Source organism: Coregonus clupeaformis, chromosome 35 (genome assembly GCF_020615455.1).
Source record: "Coregonus clupeaformis isolate EN_2021a chromosome 35, ASM2061545v1, whole genome shotgun sequence".
Lineage (NCBI taxonomy): Eukaryota > Metazoa > Chordata > Actinopteri > Salmoniformes > Salmonidae > Coregonus > Coregonus clupeaformis.
In genome coordinates this window covers 23,210,405-23,229,602 of record NC_059226.1, presented here as the reverse complement: position 1 = coordinate 23,229,602, position 19,198 = coordinate 23,210,405, and the positions used below count along the sequence as shown (strand labels likewise).

The following is a 19,198-nucleotide window of genomic DNA, read 5'->3' as shown; positions in this document are numbered from 1 at the left end:
ATCTTCTCCCAAGACTACTCCTCAGCCAGAGTTACCTTCTCCCCAGACTACTCCTCAGCCAGAGTTACCTTCTCCCCAGACTACTCCTCAGCCAGAGTTACCTTCTCCCCAGACTACTGCCCAGCCAGAGTTACCTTCTCCCCAGACTACTCCTCAGCCAGAGTTACCTTCTCCCCAGACTACTGCCCAGCCAGAGTTACCTTCTCCCCAGACTACTGCCCAGCCAGAGTTACCTTCTCCCCAGACTACTCCTCAGCCAGAGTTACCTTCTCCCCTGACTACTCCTCAGCCAGAGTTACTTTCTCCCCTGACTACTCCTCAGCCAGAGTTACCTTCTCCCCAGACTACTCCTCAGCCAGTTACCTTCTCCCTAGACTACTCCTCAGCCAGAGTTACCTTCTCCCCAGACTACTCCTCAGCCAGTTACCTTCTCCCCAGACTACTCCTCAGCCAGAGTTACCTTCTCCCCAGACTACTCCTCAGCCAGAGTTACCTTCTCCCCAGACTACTCCCCAGCCAGAGTTAGCTTCTCCCCAGACTACTTCTCAGACAGTTACCTTTTCCCCATACTACTCCCCAGCCAGTTACCTTCTCCCCAGACTACTCCCCAGCCAGAGTTAACTTCTCCCCAGACTACTTCTCAGACAGTTACCTTCTCTCCAGACTACTCCCCAGCCAGTTACCTTCTCCCCAGATTACTGCCCAGCCAGTTACCTTCTCCCCAGACTACTCCTCAGCCAGAGTTACCTTCTCTCCAGACTACTCCTCAGACAGAGTTACCTTCTCCCCAGACTAATCCTCAGCCATAGTTACCTTCTTCACATATTAATGCCCAGCCAGAGTTATCTTCTCCCCAGACTACTCCTCAGCCACTTACCTTCTCCCCAGACTACTCCTCAGCCACTTACCTTCTCCCCAGACTACTCCTCAGCCAGAGTTACCTTCTCCCCAGACTACTCTTCAGCCAGTTACCTTCTCCCCTGACTACTCCTCAGCCAGAGTAACCTTCTCCCCTGACTACTCCTCAGCCAGAGTTACCTTCTCCCCTGACTACTCCTCAGCCAGAGTTACCTTCTCCCCTGACTACTCCTCAGCCAGAGTTACCTTCTCCCCAGACTACTTCTCAGCCAGTTACCTTCTCCCCAGACTACTCCTCAGCCAGAGTTACCTTCTCCCCAGACTACTCCTCAGCCAGAGTTACCTTCTCCCCAGACTACTCCTCAGCCAGAGTTACCTTCTTCCCAGACTACTCCTCAGCCAGAGTTACCTTCTCCCCAGACTACTCCTCAGCCAGAGTTACCTTCTCCCCAGACTACTCCCCAGACAGAGTTACCTTCTCCCCAGACTACTCCTCAGCCAGAGTTACCTTCTCCCCAGACTACTCTCCAGCCAGAGTTACCTTCTCCCCAGACTACTCCCCAGCCAGAGTTAGCTTCTCCCCAGACTACTTCTCAGACAGTTAACTTCTCTCCAGACAACTCCCCAGCCAGTTACCTTCTCCCCAGACTACTCCCCAGCCAGAGTTACCGTCTCCCCAGACTACACCTCAGCCAGAGTTACCTTCTCCCCAGACTACTCCCCAGCCAGAGTTACCGTCTCCCCAGACTACTCCTCAGCCAGAGTTACTTTCTCCCCAGATTACTCCCCAGCCAGAGTTACCGTCTCCCCAGACTACTCCCCAGCCAGAGTTACCGTCTCCCCAGACTACTCCTCAGCCAGAGTTACTTTCTCCCCAGATTACTCCTCAGCCAGTCAGAGTTGACTAAAGCACATACAGATCTGAGACCAGGCTAAAGCTTTCATGCCAGTGCATGCAGTAACCTTGAAACTGGTAGAGCAGCCCTGCTACCAGATGGGCTAATGCTACCTACCCACTGCTATGTGATACAGTTTCACCATGCAACTGGACCCACTGCTTCCAGCAAGCCAGCCAACCAGCCAGCCAAGCCCTACTGTGGAGTGCTGATTGCTCAGGCCTATCAAATGTCCTCGAAATGAAATGAGCTGTTTTATCGCCTCGCCCTAACCCAGTGGCAGCTGTGCCCCGGGCATCCAATTACCTACTGACTGAGATACATCTCCCTCCCTTCCCTGGACTGGGCCTCCTGGGGGCTGCTGCATCAGGATTGTCTCAGACAGCTGTCCATCACAGGGCCACCCCGCTGTTATGCTCTGTGATTTGGTCCAATTGAAAACTGTGAGGCCTTCAAGAGCTCGGTCTTTGCAGGTAAGTGCCTCAGACAAATAACAGTGGATATAATGCCAATACACTGAATTACACTCTCAAAACCAATGGACTGTCAATGGTCTCTAAAAGGTCCATGAGTAAAATACATCACACTGAATCTAGTCATTTTCAGTGTTTTATTGCTGTACTGTTTAACAGCTTGCTCTCAGTCACTGAGAGATCACTCTTCTCAGATCTCTCTTTCTCATTCTCTTTCCATCAACAGGGTCATTCAGCTTCCTGAATCGCAGGACACAAGACTTAGGTGGAAAAATAATGTGCTATTCTGTTCATCTGCTCTCACCCTTTTCTCTGCCCTAAATTCCTGTTTTTTTTTGTGGAAACATTTGTCTGTTTCCTGAGCCGAAGCATTATTATCACCCTGTTCGTGGAAAAAGGAAGTGACAAATACAGGAAATATTTGTATATTTCTATGCGCTATGAAGGAGAGGTGATTAGAAGCAAAGCCATTGTGCTGGTGACTACCAGAGTGTCTAGTCATCTTTACAGTACTTATCGATACAGTTTCTAATATTAGTGTGTAACCTATACTCTTCATCAGTAGTGTGTCAGTAATAGTGTGTAAATGTGTATTCTCTGTGAGGTGGTGATTTTGATATAACATTGATGATGTCCATGTCATGCTCTGCCGTGCTCTGCTAAAATAGCACCCTATTCCCTGTAAGGTGCACTACTTTTGACCAGTTGGCGTAGTCGGCAAGATCCCTAGCCACACAAACAATATGGAGGGACAGGTAGTTGGTCAAGTAGTGCACTGTATAGGGCAGGCCCAATCCTGGTCCTGGAACATGAAACATTTCTGGTTTTAGTTTCTACCTGGTAGCTCGTTGCACTCACCTGGTGTCCCAGGTCTGAATTAGTCCCTGATTAGAAGGAGGGGATGAAAACCAGAAGTATTTCAGCCCTCCATGACCAGGATTGGGCAGCCCTGGTATAGGGAATAGGGTGCCATTTGTGGGACACATCGCCTCAGTCTCTATGGCCTTTCAGTGGCTCCCTAAGGATGGGGAAAAGGCGTCCATAGCGGGGGCTAATGCAGTGAGCGCAGCAGAAGCAGCCTCGGGCAGGGTCAGTGAGTCAGTTAGTGTCCTCTCCTCCCTGGTCAGCTCCTCTACTCCCTGCAGGCTGGAGGTCAGTTACTCGGTGCTCTCAGGACTCATCTGGAATGTGGGGGTGTGGACCACGGTGCTCTGGGGGGGTGGGGGAGACCACCTGGATGGACACGCCCGAGTTGGAGTACCCACCGCTGGGCTGAGGGGTCTGAGGGATGGTGGAGTCCCCCCTGAGGTCATTGAGGGCCGAGCTCACTAGGGAAGAATAGAACAAAATATAACAAAATAAACCAAACATACAGTTTATCCACACACACACACACACGCACACACACACACGATTCAGAGGTTTGAACACTGGCTCATGGTGACAGCTGCCAGGCCTGTTCTATTGTTAGCCTCAGTAATAGACAATAGACGTGACATCATAGATGCAAAGCTTTCTTGAATAGAATAGAGTGCTTTATATTTGACCAGTTACAATACTCAAACACAGAGAGAGAGAAAAAATGATTTGTGTTATAGACGTCACAGACACAATGTTGTTTATGTTGGTTTGCTATGTTTACACTGTGGTAATGACAGTGGTGTAAAGTACTTAAGTAAAAATACTTGAAAGTACTACTTAAGTAGTGTTTTGGGGTATCTGAGCTTTACTTTACTATTTATATTTTTTACAACTTTTACTTTTACTTCACTACATTCCTAAAGAAAAGTATGTACTTTTTACTCCATACATTTTCCCTGACACCCAAAAGTACTTACAAAAGTTACATTTTGAATGCTTAGCAGGTCAGGAAAATGGTGTAATTCACCCACTTATCAAGAGAACATCCCTGGTCATCCCTACTGCCTCTGACCTGGCCGACTCACTAAACACATGCCTCGTTTGTTAATGATGTCTGAGTGTTGGAGCGTGCCCCTGGCTATCTGTAAATAATAATAAAAAACAAGAAAATTATGCCGTTTGGTTTGCTTTATATAATTATAAATTATTTATACTTTTACTTTTACTTTTGATACTTAAGTATATTTAAAACCAAATACTTTTAGACTTTTACTCAAGTAGTATTTTACTGGGTGACTTCATTTTTACTTGAGTCATTTTCTATTAAGGTATCTTTACCTTTACTAAAGTATGAAAAGTGGGTACTTTTTCCACCACTGGGTAATGACTGTGTTTGTTGAGCAGGTTTGTTGTCAACTTCAATTCATTTAAGTAAACAAGAAGTAAATGAAAAAGTATTGAGAAAAATTTGATTTGGAATTGGAATATTAGTTTATGTCCTGAATTGAAATAGAATTGACCCCAACCCTGTTGTTGAGTTATCAAGCTATGGGATAGCTAGCTTTGTTATGTTGTCGTGTTCACTGAACCGTCATCAGAGATACATTCCTTACATGATAAACGAGGAGGTCAAGGACACGAGGAGATAGATTAATGTGGCGCTGAGCTCTGCACCTGTCAGCTGACCCCTGACCTCCAGGCGCCACATGTGGCGGCCATGTCTGAGAACCCTGTCGAGACCAAGGGCCTCAGTATTAATGTTTTTCCTACTTGTTTCCAGTGCTTATGTTTCAGAATGTCTTTAGTTCAATTTCCAGTGATAATGTTTCAATCTAAGTCCTTTCCAGGGCTTATGTTTCAGACAGTGAAGTTTTTAAGTAATTTACATAACCACCATAACAATGTTTTGGTGTGTGTGTGTGGAACGAACAGCTGACTGAAGACAGGATGGCTGGGCATTCGTGCGGTTGAGTCCTTTTCCATGGTAGCATGGACTCTTTACAACACGATAAAACTTTGTTGTTCCTTGCTGAAACAAGCAAGGTGTTGTAGCAAACGAGTCCCCCCTCACTGCAGCAGCAGCACATGCAGTCAGGAGCGGAGCAGAGGAGAAAATGTGCGTCTTTTTAAACTAAAATGTGCTATTCAAATGATTGTAACGGTGACCGCGGTCTTTTGGCTGACCAATAACCGTCATCCAAAATTCCAGGACCGTCACAGCCCTAATGGCAAGGTCTTTAGGCCATTTCCAGTGCTTGTGTTTCAGCCTGTGAAGTGTGTAATGGTGGAATGGGTATGGTATGGTACTGGGTCAGATGAGATCAGCCTGGCAGCAGCTGCTGTATCACACAGTTAACATTTATTTTCTCTTTCCTCTTTCATGTCTCTCCCTCTTCCTTCCTCTCTCTCTCCCATCTCTATTTCTCTATTTTCGTCTGCCTCTCTTTCAGGTCTTTCTCTCTCTCTTCTCCATCTCTCTCACACTCCCCCTCTTCTCTCTCTGTCCTGTGGTTTGTGTCATTCGTCACTCTGCACTATGTGCTGCTCTGCTCTCGCTTCATTACGCCCAAAAACAACAACGGGCAAAAAAACTACAAACAAACTGCAACTTCAGCAAAAACAGCCCAGCAACGTCTCTGTCTCTACCAACTACCCCTTCCTCCCTTTACCCATTCCCACTATTTCCCCTCTCTTGCTGTATGTATCTCTCTATCTCTAACTCATATTTTCCCTGTCTCTCTCACACACAAGTACTGTACAAAGTTGTGGTGCTGATGTTGAGAGAGGGGTCTCCATTGAGAACGCAGTAGTCAGGTGCTTATGTTGAAGAGGTAGAGAGGTCTGCATTGACAACACTGTAGTCAGGTATAGAGAGAAGGGCCTCCCCATTGAGAATACTGTATTCAGGTGCTGCTGTTGAGAGGTAGAGACTAGAGAGAGGTCTCCATTGACAACAGGTGCTGATGCTGAGAGATAAAGAGGTCCATCTCCATTGAGAACATAAGTTCAGGTGTGTTTCTGTGCTCCCACAGCCTCCCCAGGCCCCCTGCTAGAATGTCAGGTCAGCACTCGCTTCACGCAGCAGGAGTGTTGTGTACCAGGAAGTGTAAGAATGTTCGCTGCTCCACAGCTATTTGGATGTGTGTGGCGTATGCCTTTGTTGTTTTGGAATGTGTGCCTCAATGTGGTGGTCAATGTAGAAAACACTGATGTGTGTGTGAGTGGAGTGTTTGTGTGTCTAAAACAAAGGTAGACATATGCTATGTGCAGGGTTTTTAAAACATCTGCCTGTGTGTATTGTGATGTCACGAGAGGCTGTGTCCTGGAGGGACGTTACATCCCCCTGAGGTGGCTGCAAACCCAGACAGCTATGGCTCCATCTGCTGGTATGGTCGGGAACTCCACCCCTCTATGGCCAATCTTCCCACGCAGCTGAAACCAATCAGGGGCTGATGAGCTGAAGGTTTGTTGAAGGGAAGAGACACGGTCTCCAAGCTGGGCTCTCTGGAGGACAAGAGTGCTGCACGTCCACTTCCATGAGGAATATAAGGATTTGGAGATACTTACCTTTGGGAAATACTCACCTTTGGATATATGCACCTGTGGAAATACGTGTGGGACATTTGGAAGGACGTTTTGCTGGGTTGGCCACTAGCTGCAACGTGGAATACAGTAAGACTGGGGAAAAGTTATTTGAGCGAGGGAGAGTTATGATTTTGGATGTGGAAGAGACATCCCTGAACTGTTAACCCTTAAAGAGCCACCAGAGAACAGAATTGTGTTATACTTTCGTTAGTTTCCCAAGACCTTTAATAAAATCCTTGTTTTGGTTGAACCTGGTCTCCTTGCACTACTTGAGCAATCCCGCTGAAAGCTGTGTAGCCTCTCGTGACATCACAGTATGTATGTTTGAGCATATATGTTTGTATGTGTGTGTGTGAGGGAGACGTTCTCTGCATGTATGTGCTTTTGGTTGTCTTTGCATTATAATCTGTGCTTCTATATGTATTGAGTATGTGGTTATGTTTGTGTGTGTCAGTCTCTGTGTGTGTTCATTTGTATATTTGTAAAGTGTGTGTGTGTGTTGTCAAGGACATAGCTGTGTTGTTCTCCCAGGAATGCCAGCCAGTCAGCCATTAAGGGCTCAGGGTTCTCTCTCTGGAATAGGGCCTACATTCCCAGCTGCTCTACACTACACACACACATACACACACACACACACACACACACACACACACACACACACACAAACACACACAAACACACACACACCCTGAGCCCTGCTGACATTTTCATTCTCTCTCTCCTTCTTTCCTGCCTCCCTCTCTTTCTGAAGACGTGTGCAATCGCCCTCCCCCCTCCCTCTCTCTCTTTCTCTCTCTCTCTCTCTCTCTCTCTCTCTCTCTCTCTCTCTCTCTCTCTGTGTGTGTCACACAAAGACATCCTGAACCCTGCAGACATTTTCTCTTCTATCTCCTTCACTTCCCATATTTCTTCCCCCTCCCTCTCCTGCCCTCATTCTCTCCTTTCCTCTCTCCCTCTCTCCCTCTCTCCCACTCTCTCGCTCTCTCGCTCTCTCCTCAGCAGCATCTCCCCTCAGATTAAATAACAGCCTACCTGATGGTTGCTCGTAGTTGTAGCCTACTCCTTCTCATTTAACTAACTTAATTCTGTCATTTTAATTCCATTTTGCATTGATTAGAGATCTCCCACGTTGCTTACTACACATGGAGCCACTGAATGTAGACAGTACCACTTTGATTGGCCGACAATAACAACCGCGTGAAACCCGTATAGGCTACTACGGTATGTACTTTTATGGGGCGCATGTCATAAAAACTACATTCAAAAGATTGTTTTATTGAATTAAGAATGTCAAATGTCATGGCATATCCTTGTGTGTAGCAATGTCACATAGATAATACAATTTAGACAAAGCCTTTTCATTGTTAAAATAGACGCATTATTTGTTTTCTTCTTCAAAAATTAATATTCAAATACTAACGTCCATTCGGACATTCGAATATCCAAATAACCGTGCCCATCCCTACCTCATATACTCAAGTGTTTCCATTATTTTGTCAGTTACCTGTGTGTGTGTGTGTGTGTGTGTGTGTGTTCTCTCACCCCGGCTCTCATGGTGAGCCCAGAATTCTTGGATCGTTTTGGCGATGTCACGGTTATCCTCTCTAAGCTCCCTCTGCCACTGGCGCAGCTCCTGCACATCTGCACGGGCCCGCACCTACACACACAGTCAGAAAAAGTTGTAATGACCAGTCTTGTGTTTGACCTTGATTGAATCCACAGTCAATCAAACTAAAACAGGCAGTATCATCTACAGATGGTCCAAATCCTCTCTGGTAGTATCCTACTGGGTTTCAATCTGGAGCAGCTGGAACAGAAACAGACTGGGCAGGCACACCTCAATAAAGATTCCTTCCTCCAGAATACCATACAGTAGTGTGTGTGTGTATGTGTGTGTGTGTGTGTGTGTGTGTGTGTACTGTACGCTGCTGGCAATAGGATGGGTAGTTAACTTTCATGCGGATTCCCGTGTTGATAAAATTATGTGTTTGGCAGTAAACTGAAGGCATTGCCAGTGCCAGCTCTTTCAGCTATTGTATGTTGATGATAATGTGGATAATAATGCAGAGGATAATGTGGATGGTGGGCCAAAATCCAGAATACTGAGAGAGCATGTTTTTCCTGGAGCCTTTCCCAGGTCTTTCCCTGTGTTTCTGTGTGGCATCCAAGCTTTCAAAGAGGTTCCAAATAGCTGCTGCATGGTAGCTTTCATTGAGGTTCCAAATAGCTGCTGCAGGGTCGCTGAATAGAACATGTCCCTGAATCCTCCTCTCTCCCAGCCCCCCTACACTCTGACTAGACCTTTTTTTCTCACTCCCTTTCTCTCAGAGTCCCTCTTCACCCATTTCCTCCTGCTCTCCATTCTCCTCTCTCCCCTCCTACTCCCTGTCTGTCTGTCTGTCTGTCCACCTGCCTTTCTTTTTCTTCATTTCTTCTTTCTATCCCACTTTCCTGTTTGCCACTCTCTCACCTCCTCTCCTTGTTCCCATCTGTCCTTTTCTTTTATACCATTCTCCTTCCCCTCCTCCTCTCTCTCCCATCTTTCCTCTCTCTTCTCCTCTCCTTCCCCACCTCACTTCTTGCCTCTCCCTCCCTCATTTCACCCTTCCCCCTTGCTCCCATTTTTCTCTCCCTCTCCTCCCTCTCCCCAGTGTGTCCCTTTTACGTCTCTCTCCCCTCCTCCCATCATCCCTCCTTTCACTCTCTCTACCCTCACCTCTCACCCTCCCACCCCTTGCTCCCATTCCTTCATCTCGCTCCTGTTCCTCAGCCTCCCCTCCTCCCTCTCTCCCCCTCTCTCCCCAGTATAGCCTTAGTTAGTGGTTAGCCGTAGCTAGCTGCAGTCTAACTGTGAGTGTGTGGCTGTGAAAGTGGGCCTGTTACGTAAGGCCGTACCATGGCGTTGGGGGGGGGGGGGGCTATGGTTTATTCAGTGGGTGTCATTACGCAGTACCAACCCCTCTGCTGATGGGAGATTCCAAAGAGATGGAAATTAGGGGTGAGGGTCAGGTGGGGGGAGGAGGGGGAGCGATGGTTTGTTTGTGTGTGTGCGTGCGCATGCGTGCATGTTCGTGTGTGTGTGTCGGTATGGCACTTGAGGAAGAAAGAGGATGGGTGATGGGAGTGTCTGTGTATATCAATGCAGATAGCTAGTTAACCAGGGGGACGTTTTGTTATGGCTCAAGTGCATCATGGATTCAGTTTAGTACTGCATCATGTCTGTACACGTGACTGTTTCATTACGTACGGATGAGTGTTTTTGTGTGTCAAACCATTAGTGCGCCTTTCCTAATCTTTTGAATATGTGTGTATTGTGTACTTCGGTGTGCACGTGAGGGTGTATGTGTGTGCCTGTGTGTGTTTTAGTTGAACATGTGAGCGAGTTGTCCCTACCCTGGGCATGAGTGAAGGATGGGCATTTCAAACGTGATTATATAAATGAGCGAGACAACACACACACACACACACACACACACACACACACACACACACCAAAAGCACAGTGAGACCCCATCCAGCTTAATCCCCGCTGGTATCCTCGCTCCAAGTCAGAGTCTTCCCAAGAAAACCTGTTCGCACACGTGTACACACACACACACACACACACACACACACACACACACACACACAAAAACCACAAACACCCACATAAATACCTGACACAAAGATACGCAGATGCACGCACACACACACACACACACACGGCTTTCAAGTGTCATTCTCTCTGTCAGGCAGTCTAGCTGAAACAGAGCTCTTTTCCAAGTCTGTGGGAGAAAAGAGAGGAGAAGAGAAGAGAAGAGTAGAGTAGAGTAGAGTAGAGTAGAGTAGAGTAGAGTAGAGTGAGAGTAGAGTAGAGTAGAGTGAGAGTAGAGTAGAGTAGAGGTAGGGGAGAGGAGAGGAGAGGGAGGGAGAGAGGAGAGGAGAGGAGAGGGAGAGGAGAGGAGAGGGAGAGGAGAGGAGAGGAGAGGAGAGGAGAGGAGAGGAGAGGAGAGGAGAGGAGAGGAGAGGAGAGGAGAGGGGGTTAGAGTCTGAGGCAGCTCAGAGACAGATCAGGCACTTCTTCATCCCTTCATCCCCAGCAGAGCCCGGCCATGGAGGAATGTAGGGGTGGATGGAGAGGAGCAGGGAGAACCACGCTCTGCCCTAGGGTACTGCACTTCCTGTGAGCCACACAGGGTTCATCCAAGTGCCTTGTGGTTCCTCACTGCATCACTGGCTGTGTCTCAAACAGCACCCTATTCCCTATGTAGTGTGTACTATAAGCCTATAGTGTGTACTGCAAGCAGACACTATCAGTCCCTTTGGATTGCCATTCAAAGGGAGGGATGGGTAGACACAGATTAGAGAAGTCTCTATTGTGGTTTTTAGGCTAACTCAGCCCTTGTGTTCTTAATGTCCACCCCTCATATTGGCTTGTCTACCATTAGCTTTTCACTAGCTCACTGGTCTAATGCAAGTCAACTAACAGCCCTGGAATCACTCATCTGGAATCACAGACCTAGTTCTCTAAGGGCGAAATCTCTCTCCAACAGCCTTGCCACACATAGACATATAATTGCTAGAACAGGCGTGGAGTCTTGACTTGAATGGGGATGTCTGTTCTACAGATTTTATTTCTATGTTCCCACAGTTCTGTGAATTTATCAGTAATGTATCTCTATGGTGGCACCACTATCAGGCCATGCCAGGGATAATACTGGTGGTCAACCAAGCGTACACCCCACAGTCATACACAGGGCTCTACGCGGACCTTTTTTACAAGGAGCACGTGTGCGCCAACTTGAAAGATGTAGGAGCACACAAAGAAATGACAAATATTTGAGGTAACAAGCTGTTTTCTTTGTAGTAATGGTGCAAGCATGACAGTCATGAAAATGTATGCACTCACTAACTGTAAGTCGCTTATATGTAATATAAGTAGGATAAGAGCATCTGCTAAATGACTAAAATGTAAAATGTAAATGAATCTGCGCTCAGTGTGTTCTCCATAGAACTCAGGGGCTTCCATACAGTGAAGTAATCATTGCAACAATTATCATCTGGGTGATGTTTTTGTAGGCGCACTGGTGCCCCTAAATTAAAATTCCATGTTGCAGAATTAGCCTCTCTCACACAGTCACTCTGGCTAGGGTTGTCCTGGGCCCAGCAACTATAAGCTAAGCTACTAGGCTAGGCTACAGGTAAGACTGGCTATGGACTGGGCAGGGGTAGGCTAGGACTAAGCTCTGCTGTGCTGGGCTATAGGCTTTCCTGGGCTGGGATACATACTGAGTCCATGCCTGTTGGTCTGTAAATCTCTGAGAGTGGGGAAGGCTAAACGGAGCAGAAACATAGAGGCCTGCCTGCCTGCCTGCCTGCCTGCCTGCCTGCCTGCCTGCCTGCCTGCCTGCCTGCCTGCCTGCCAATGCCTTCCAATGCCTTCCAATGCCTTCCAATGCCTTCCAATGCCTTCCAATGCCTTCCAATGCCTTCCAATGCCTTCCAATGCCTTCCAATGCCTTCTGTGGTGGGTTTATGTAATATATCTCTGTGGTGGGCTTATGAAATATATCTCTGTGGTGGGCTTATGTAATATATCTCTGTGGTGGGCTTATGTAATATATCTCTGTGGTGGGTTTATGTAATATATATCTGTCAGTGGAGGCTGCTGAGGGGAGGACGTGGTTGATACCATTCCACTGACTTCATTCCAGCCATTATTATGAGCCGTCCTCCCCTCAACAGCCTCCACTGATCTCTGTGGTGGGCTTATGTAGTGTATCTGCTGGCTAAGGCATCTGGCTGGTTAGAGCAGGGTTATATTCATTAGGGCAAACGACAGCAAAATGTTTTGAAACGGAAGTCGAAAAACAAGCTTTTCTTATTGGACGAGTGCAGGTAGTCCTTCCCTGTTTGACTCCGTTTTCTTCCGTTTTATTAGGATCCCCATTAGCTGTTGCCAAAGCAGCAGCTACTCTTCCTGGGGTCCACACAAAACATGACATAATACAGAACATTAATAGACAATAACAGCTCAAGGACAGAACTACATAAACAATCTTTTAAAGGCACACGTAGCCTACATATCAACACATACACACAAACTCTCTAGGTCAGATAGGGGAGAGGCGGTGTGCCGTGAGGTGTTGCTTTATCTGTTTTTTGAAACCAGGTTTGCTGTTCATTTGAGCAATATGAGATGGAACTGAGTTCCATGCAATAATGGCTCTATATAATACTGTATGCTTTCTTGAATTTGTTCTGGATTTGGGGACTGTGAAAAGAGGAGTTTACACTTTGAAGGGTACCTCCAGTACTGTACTGCACTGTGCCTAGCAGGAGTTAAAGGATGGAGGATTATGGCTAGCTGGGCTATGGCTATGGTGTGTTAGCTAAGTACATTACATAACATGTGTTGTGTCGTAGCATCTCTCGTCTTAGTGTTCAGCCTAGCATCTGCCTGTGCTGCTCAGAGAGACAAGAACATTGTCTGACTGGGTGTTCTGTGATATACTGGCTGCTGTGGGGCATCAATGTGTGTTTCTGAATCCGGCCGTTCATCCTTTGGTAACAACTACACATATTGTCAATGAAAGAGGTGAGGGAGGGAGGGGTACACACACATGCACATACATACGTACGTATGCACACACACACACACACCCCTCCTCTGCAGTCAAAGCTGCGTCAGGCAGGTTACATAACTCAGCCAAGTGAGTGAGAGAGAGAGAGAGATAGTCGGAGGGAGGGAGGAATAGGAGAGTATGGTGTAGGGGGGATTGAATGAGAGAGGAAGGAAGGAATAGGATGGATAAAGGGATAGAGGTGAGAACGACAGAGGAGAATAGTATTGACGTCTACTGCAAAGCTTCACATACACTGTTTCCACCCCGCTGAGCCACACACACACACACTCCTCTGAAGCATGATGGCACTGTGCAGAGCATCGGAGCATCACACAGGCAGCTCTCTCAGTTCACAGTTGACTGTGTTTGTACATGCTGCTGCTGTCTCTGCTCTGCTGGCTGTGGCTGCTTTGAGCCCCAGGTAACAAACCACTCAGGACACAGCCCAATGTCTCTTCAGCACCAGCTTCAGGCCTATCATGACAGTCCTACCTCCCCAGCCCCAGCCAATCCAAGCCCCAGCTTTTGATACAATCCAATACCTCAGCACCAGCACAACACTGCCGCCTGCCAAATACATATTTTATATATATATATATATTTGATTGACAGAACAGTGGGAAAGTGTAGCGGGGGGGGTATCATAAAGTAGTGTCTCAGACACTGAAGTGGCCGAGATGGGGCTCAGACCCCCTGCCACAAGGGGTATATGTGAGATGGGAGGGCTTACCACTACGCCCTAGTTAAGACCTAGTCCCAGGTTCCCATCTTCCATAGACACATACATGGCTGTCCATCAAACAGCCAGCCCCTCAGCCCCAGTCCTGGGCTGGCCCAAGCCTCCAAAACAGCACTAACAGTGTTCCTCTCCTTCTCTCCCTCTCTGATCATCCCTGAAAAAGCCTTTTAGCAGTGCTTTCCTAGCCGTCTCTCTCCACTCCCTCCCTAAACTTCTAGAGGGGAGAGTCTGCAGTGCTATCCCTCGCCCTATTGAACCTCACTTCAGTCAGAGCAGGATAAACACAGGGAGTCAATGAGAGAGGACCGACTCACTACCGCCACCTCCTGTTGAGGAGAGGAATTACAACCAAATACAGCACGAGATAACACAAGAGAAGAAAAGGGGCTGTTTTGGTGTTTGTGTGTGTTTGTGTGTGTGTAAAAACATACACACATAAACAGACAACAACAACAGTGTCTAGTAGATAGACGAGACAGACAGAGACTTGTCTGATTAGAAGTGTGTTTGTGTGTGTGTATTTAAATTTTTTGTCATTTATGAGACACTCTTATCCAGAGCGAATTACAGCATTAGTGTCTATATTTATCCATAACAGAGCACTCAAGAACACCCACACAGGAAGGAATTAGGCAGCACATCACTGATGACATAATCACGCTGTACCCAGAAAATAATGGGATTGCACAATATGTTTGTTTCATATGGGGGCACTGGCCAGCTCATGCAAATGCACACGCCTGAACACAATAATACACACACATGCACGCACGTAAAATAACGCACATAAGCGTGTGCGCGCACACACACTAACACACACCAAAATAGGGGACAGTAGAGCATTCAACCCTTTACACACTGTGCACTGACACCCTTTAATATAATATATAATATAATATAATATATAATATTTACATTTAGCAGACACTCTTATCCAGAGCGACTTACATAATATGCCATTTAGCAGACACTTTTATCCAAAGCGACTTACAGTCATGTATGCATAAATTTTTACGTATGGGTGGTCCCGGGGATCGAACCCACTACCCTGGCGTTACAAGCGCCATGCTCTACCAATTGAGCTACAGAGGACCACCCATACGTAAAAATGGTATAAGACTATTTCTCATCTAAAATAACAGTGACCTTTAGTTTACTGTCAACAACACTCACCTTATAGCCCCGCCAGAAGGACTGGAGGAGAACAGCAGCCTGCTGGTCTGACAGCAGTAGGGAGAGAGGGATGGGAGGCCTGGGATTGGGAGAGGGAAGAGAGGGGGGGATGGAGAGAGGAGAGGGCAGCGTGTGAGTCACCTCTGTTCATAAGGGCAGCATCAGCCTAAGGTGCAAGTTTGTGTTACTGTGTGTGTGTGTGTGTGCAGGGGCGGTGTGTTCATTAGGGCGATATGGGCGACGCACTGCCAAACGGGAAAAGGAAGGGATTTTTTTTCTAATCAATTATATCACGGCAACAGTAGTTATCAGTGTTCTAATCTAGACGTCTGATCTGCCACTAAATGTCCAATCAGGCTAAAGTCGTGCTTCAAATGGCCCCGCCCCTTTTGGGGCGATTTCAGTCAGGTTGAAAATCGCCCCAGAAGTCTCTCATAGACTCTCATGTAAAATCTTTTTTTTTCAAATATCAGAGCTTTCAATACAATCTCTATGGGTTCCGGGAGGGCTTGCACTTACGCGCTTTCGTCATACGTAACATAACCATGAACATAACTAAGAAAAGAGCGGGTAGCAGCGTCAATCAATTCACGTACTACTGTCAAGATGGCTAGCGTTCAGTGCAACCTTCGATTGTCTCTTTGAAAGAAGTTCCTTTTTGTCGGCGAACAAATCAAGATAAATTGGCAATGAAACAATTAGGACCTCCCAGACCAAATTTAATAATTCAACAGGTTTCTACTAAAGGGGGAAAGTCCTACACCCGAGGATTTTCCAAAAATTGGTACGAACGAAAAACCTGGCTAGCAGGCTGCGATGTAGCTAATGAAGTCTTTTGCTACCCCTGCTTACTCTTTCACCCTGAAGGCGGCACGGCAGACAGCACCGCTTGGACAGCGACTGGTGTAACGGACATGCACCATCTTTCAGAAAAGATTAAGAAACATGAGCTGTCAAAGACCCACATGGATAGCTGTTTGAGATTGTCTGCTTTGGGGAGAGTGAACATTGCCACTCAACTGGATGAGGGATACAGGCTAGCTGTCCGCCGCCACAACGATGAGGTTAGCAAGAACCGCCACATCCTCAGCCGGCTAATCCAGTGTGTGAAGTTTTGCGGAGTGTTTGAGTTAGCTTTGCGAGGCAAAGATGAAACTGAGGGCTCCACCAACCCTGGTATTTTTCTTGGACTTGTCAACTTTGTGGCACAATTAGATGAGGTGTTTTATGGAAATGCATATTGTTTATGCAGTGTTGAGGAATGTGAAAGAACACCCTTGATTCTTTTTACTGTGATAACTTATTTTGCTTTTGTAAGCCAACACTTTTGAGATCAGTCAATAAATGCTTCTGGTATTGACTTATATGCTGCCCCTGTCTTCATGTTGTTGCTGGACATATCTTTTTTAACATGTGTGTAGGTCACCTAAATCATCAGAAAAATTGCCCCCCCTGAGAATTTTTTCAGGAGCCGCCACTGTGTGTGTGTGTGTGTGTACATGCATACATAATATGTGTGATTTCTGAGATGACCTTCTTGCTCTGTGTGGTGTTTGCGTCTACACTTTATTAAGTCTCCTGCAACTCACTGTATCCTGAGCCAGTCCTTGACGAATGGGATCTCATGGAAGTCCACAGGGGCCTGTCCCTGCCGGCGGGGGTTCCGACAGCAGTGGGAGAGAAGAAAAGGCTTTGGAACCGACAGTAGCAGACAGAAGATTGAGCTTAGTTTCACACAAAGACAAACTACAGTCATAGTTGCGTAACACCAATCCATTTTTAGAGACAGAAAAAAAAAAACATTTAAAAATGTTAAAAGCAATGGCTTAGCACTCAGAAGACAAAGAGGTGGCAGAAAGTTCAGAGACATTGTCAAAGCTTTTTACTAAATCAACTGAGAATGGTGGAAGAGAGCAAAGAGGGCAGGCAGGCAGACAGGCAGGCAGGCAGGCAGGCAGGCAGGCAGGCAGACAGGCAGGCAGGCAGGCAGGCAGGCAGTCTTACTTATACAGCCACTCAGTTAGGAAGTCACAAGCGTTGAATGCTGTTCTTTTCCTCTAAAACAGGTAAAAGGATCACAGTGTTACTGTAGTGTAATAATCAGCAGAGCTCTACAGAAGTAGGCTACAGTATAATCATCATGATCATAGTATAATCAGTGCTTGAAGTGGGATTAAATAAGTCCAAGTACTAGTTTTGGGTGTTGGTATTCATCACATGTTAGAGACAGTTGTTTTATGTAGTACTGTTACAGGAAGCAAACTATTAAAATACTGTAGTGTATTGTAGTTTGGTGGTCTGTAGTGTTCTGCAGTAAATGTCCATTATATCATGTTAGTGTTATTGTGTGACATAGACCTAGTGCCAGTACCTCCAGGCAGTGTTGTCTCTGGGCCTCTCTCAGCATGGCCTCCAGTCCAGGCAGTAGCACTGGGAACACGGACCCCTCCAGGAACTGGGTGATTGGGCCTGGGGCAGACATGGGAATGGATCAACACAAGTGGGGGAAGAGTGGAAGGGAACATTTCACTCCAAATGTAGCCTAAAACACTGTTATGGTACTATTATTGGGGAGTAAAATCGAGACAGACTTGAAACATTGTTATCCTCTACTGTGCTTAGAGTGTTAATTAAGCAAGAAAGTATTGTTCCTGATAAAAGCATAGATTATGTGTAGGGATTGAGGGGGAAGAGCATTATCGGGTCTTGCACCAGAAACACTGAGGCTACAGGACACTAGCCTACTTCCTGTGCCATAAACTTTGAGACCTCTTGGCAGAGGCCATAGTATGTTTAGCACATACAAAGAAGCTACAGTTTTAAGTTTGAAACTCACGTTGATGGAGCTGGGAAGTGGATGCAGGGTGTGTGGTCAGAGGCTGTCTGCGACAGGAGGATGGAGGTTTGTCCAAGGCAGAGTATCCAGCAAGGGCAGGGTGGCTCAGAAGAGGGTCAAAATGTTTCACAGGGTCATCATCCACAGCAACCTAGAAAGCCATACAGCACCATTTAGACAAACATATCGTTTTTTTGTTTGTTTGTGTTTTTTACAAATGAATTGTATTTACTCAAGTGCAATTATAGTTGGCCGCCTTACCTTAGCTGCCAGGAGACCATAGAAGACAGGAGTGTGCTTGCTGGCGCTGTACTTGGAGACATGAGTGCTCATTTTGAACCACTGTCTGTCCAAGCAGCGCTTGGTGGACTGGGCTGCTCCGACTCATATTCTGGTTGCACAGAACAATGAAAACGAAATATTCGTGCCTATTTTAGTCGATAACATGCATACCGGTATTTTCAATTAACTCTCAAGCGAAGCATACCTTACCACAGACTAGTTGCCACAATGATTTCTTAGCACCGATCATTTTTGCCATTTTGAGGCAGTTGCTAAGAACGCATTGCTGGTTGTCAAGGAAAAACGTATCTTCCTACTTCCGGTTAAAAAAAACAATTACAAGGAATATTTGGGATTAAGTACACATTTCTCTGAACCCAAAAAACTAATTATAAACACCATTAGAAAATATGTATAATGGCACAACAAGTCTTTAAAATAAACCAATGGCTAACAAGTACGGGCTGTTCCTAGAAGAATCTCCCACCTCAGCACTGGAGGGCAGCAGCTACAGCTGACTCAGACAGACAGAAGCGATGAGGGAGTTTTATTACACTGGCCCGAGTTAAATTAGGCAAAGCCCAGTCACATCATCGGGACGCTCAGTCATGTTGTCAACAAGGCAGCATGGTGCATCGTCCAGCAACATACAACATATTTTCCATAAAATAAATGTTTGAATTTTCTAACTAGTTTTAATTGGGAAGGGAGATAAAGCGTTTTTATCAAAAGCAATCCATTTTGCATGTGAAAACACAGAATCCTACTCATCACAGTTAGTTACATTACTTTTGTTTTGAGCCGACTTTGCGGTCGGCCATAGCGGGACACCTGGCTCACGCCCGGGAGGCAGCCCGATTCCAAATCGAATGCAATCAACGCTAACACGA

General features: G+C 46.4%; 1 protein-coding gene across 3 annotated transcripts; it reads right to left on the bottom strand.

Annotated features, from left to right (window-relative positions):
* Positions 1-2,636: 2,636 nt before the first annotated feature.
* LOC121551282 (IQ domain-containing protein K-like) lies at positions 2,637-18,588 on the bottom strand. Of its 3 annotated transcripts, XM_041863853.1 has the most exons (9): positions 18,519-18,588; positions 18,288-18,417; positions 18,027-18,177; positions 17,562-17,659; positions 17,195-17,247; positions 16,780-16,857; positions 15,191-15,269; positions 8,216-8,330; positions 2,637-3,555 (listed from the first exon to the last, which is right to left on the bottom strand). In XM_041863853.1, the coding sequence occupies exons 2-9, from the start codon at positions 18,357-18,359 to the stop codon at positions 3,398-3,400; spliced, it is 804 nt and encodes a 267-aa protein (XP_041719787.1). In that variant the 5' UTR covers positions 18,360-18,417; positions 18,519-18,588; the 3' UTR covers positions 2,637-3,397. The 3 variants fall into 3 exon arrangements, with proteins under 3 accessions (XP_041719787.1, XP_041719786.1, XP_041719788.1); XM_041863852.1 differs by having other exon boundaries at positions 18,288-18,571; XM_041863854.1 differs by having other exon boundaries at positions 3,469-3,555; positions 16,780-16,880; positions 18,288-18,571.
* Positions 18,589-19,198: the final 610 nt, after the last annotated feature.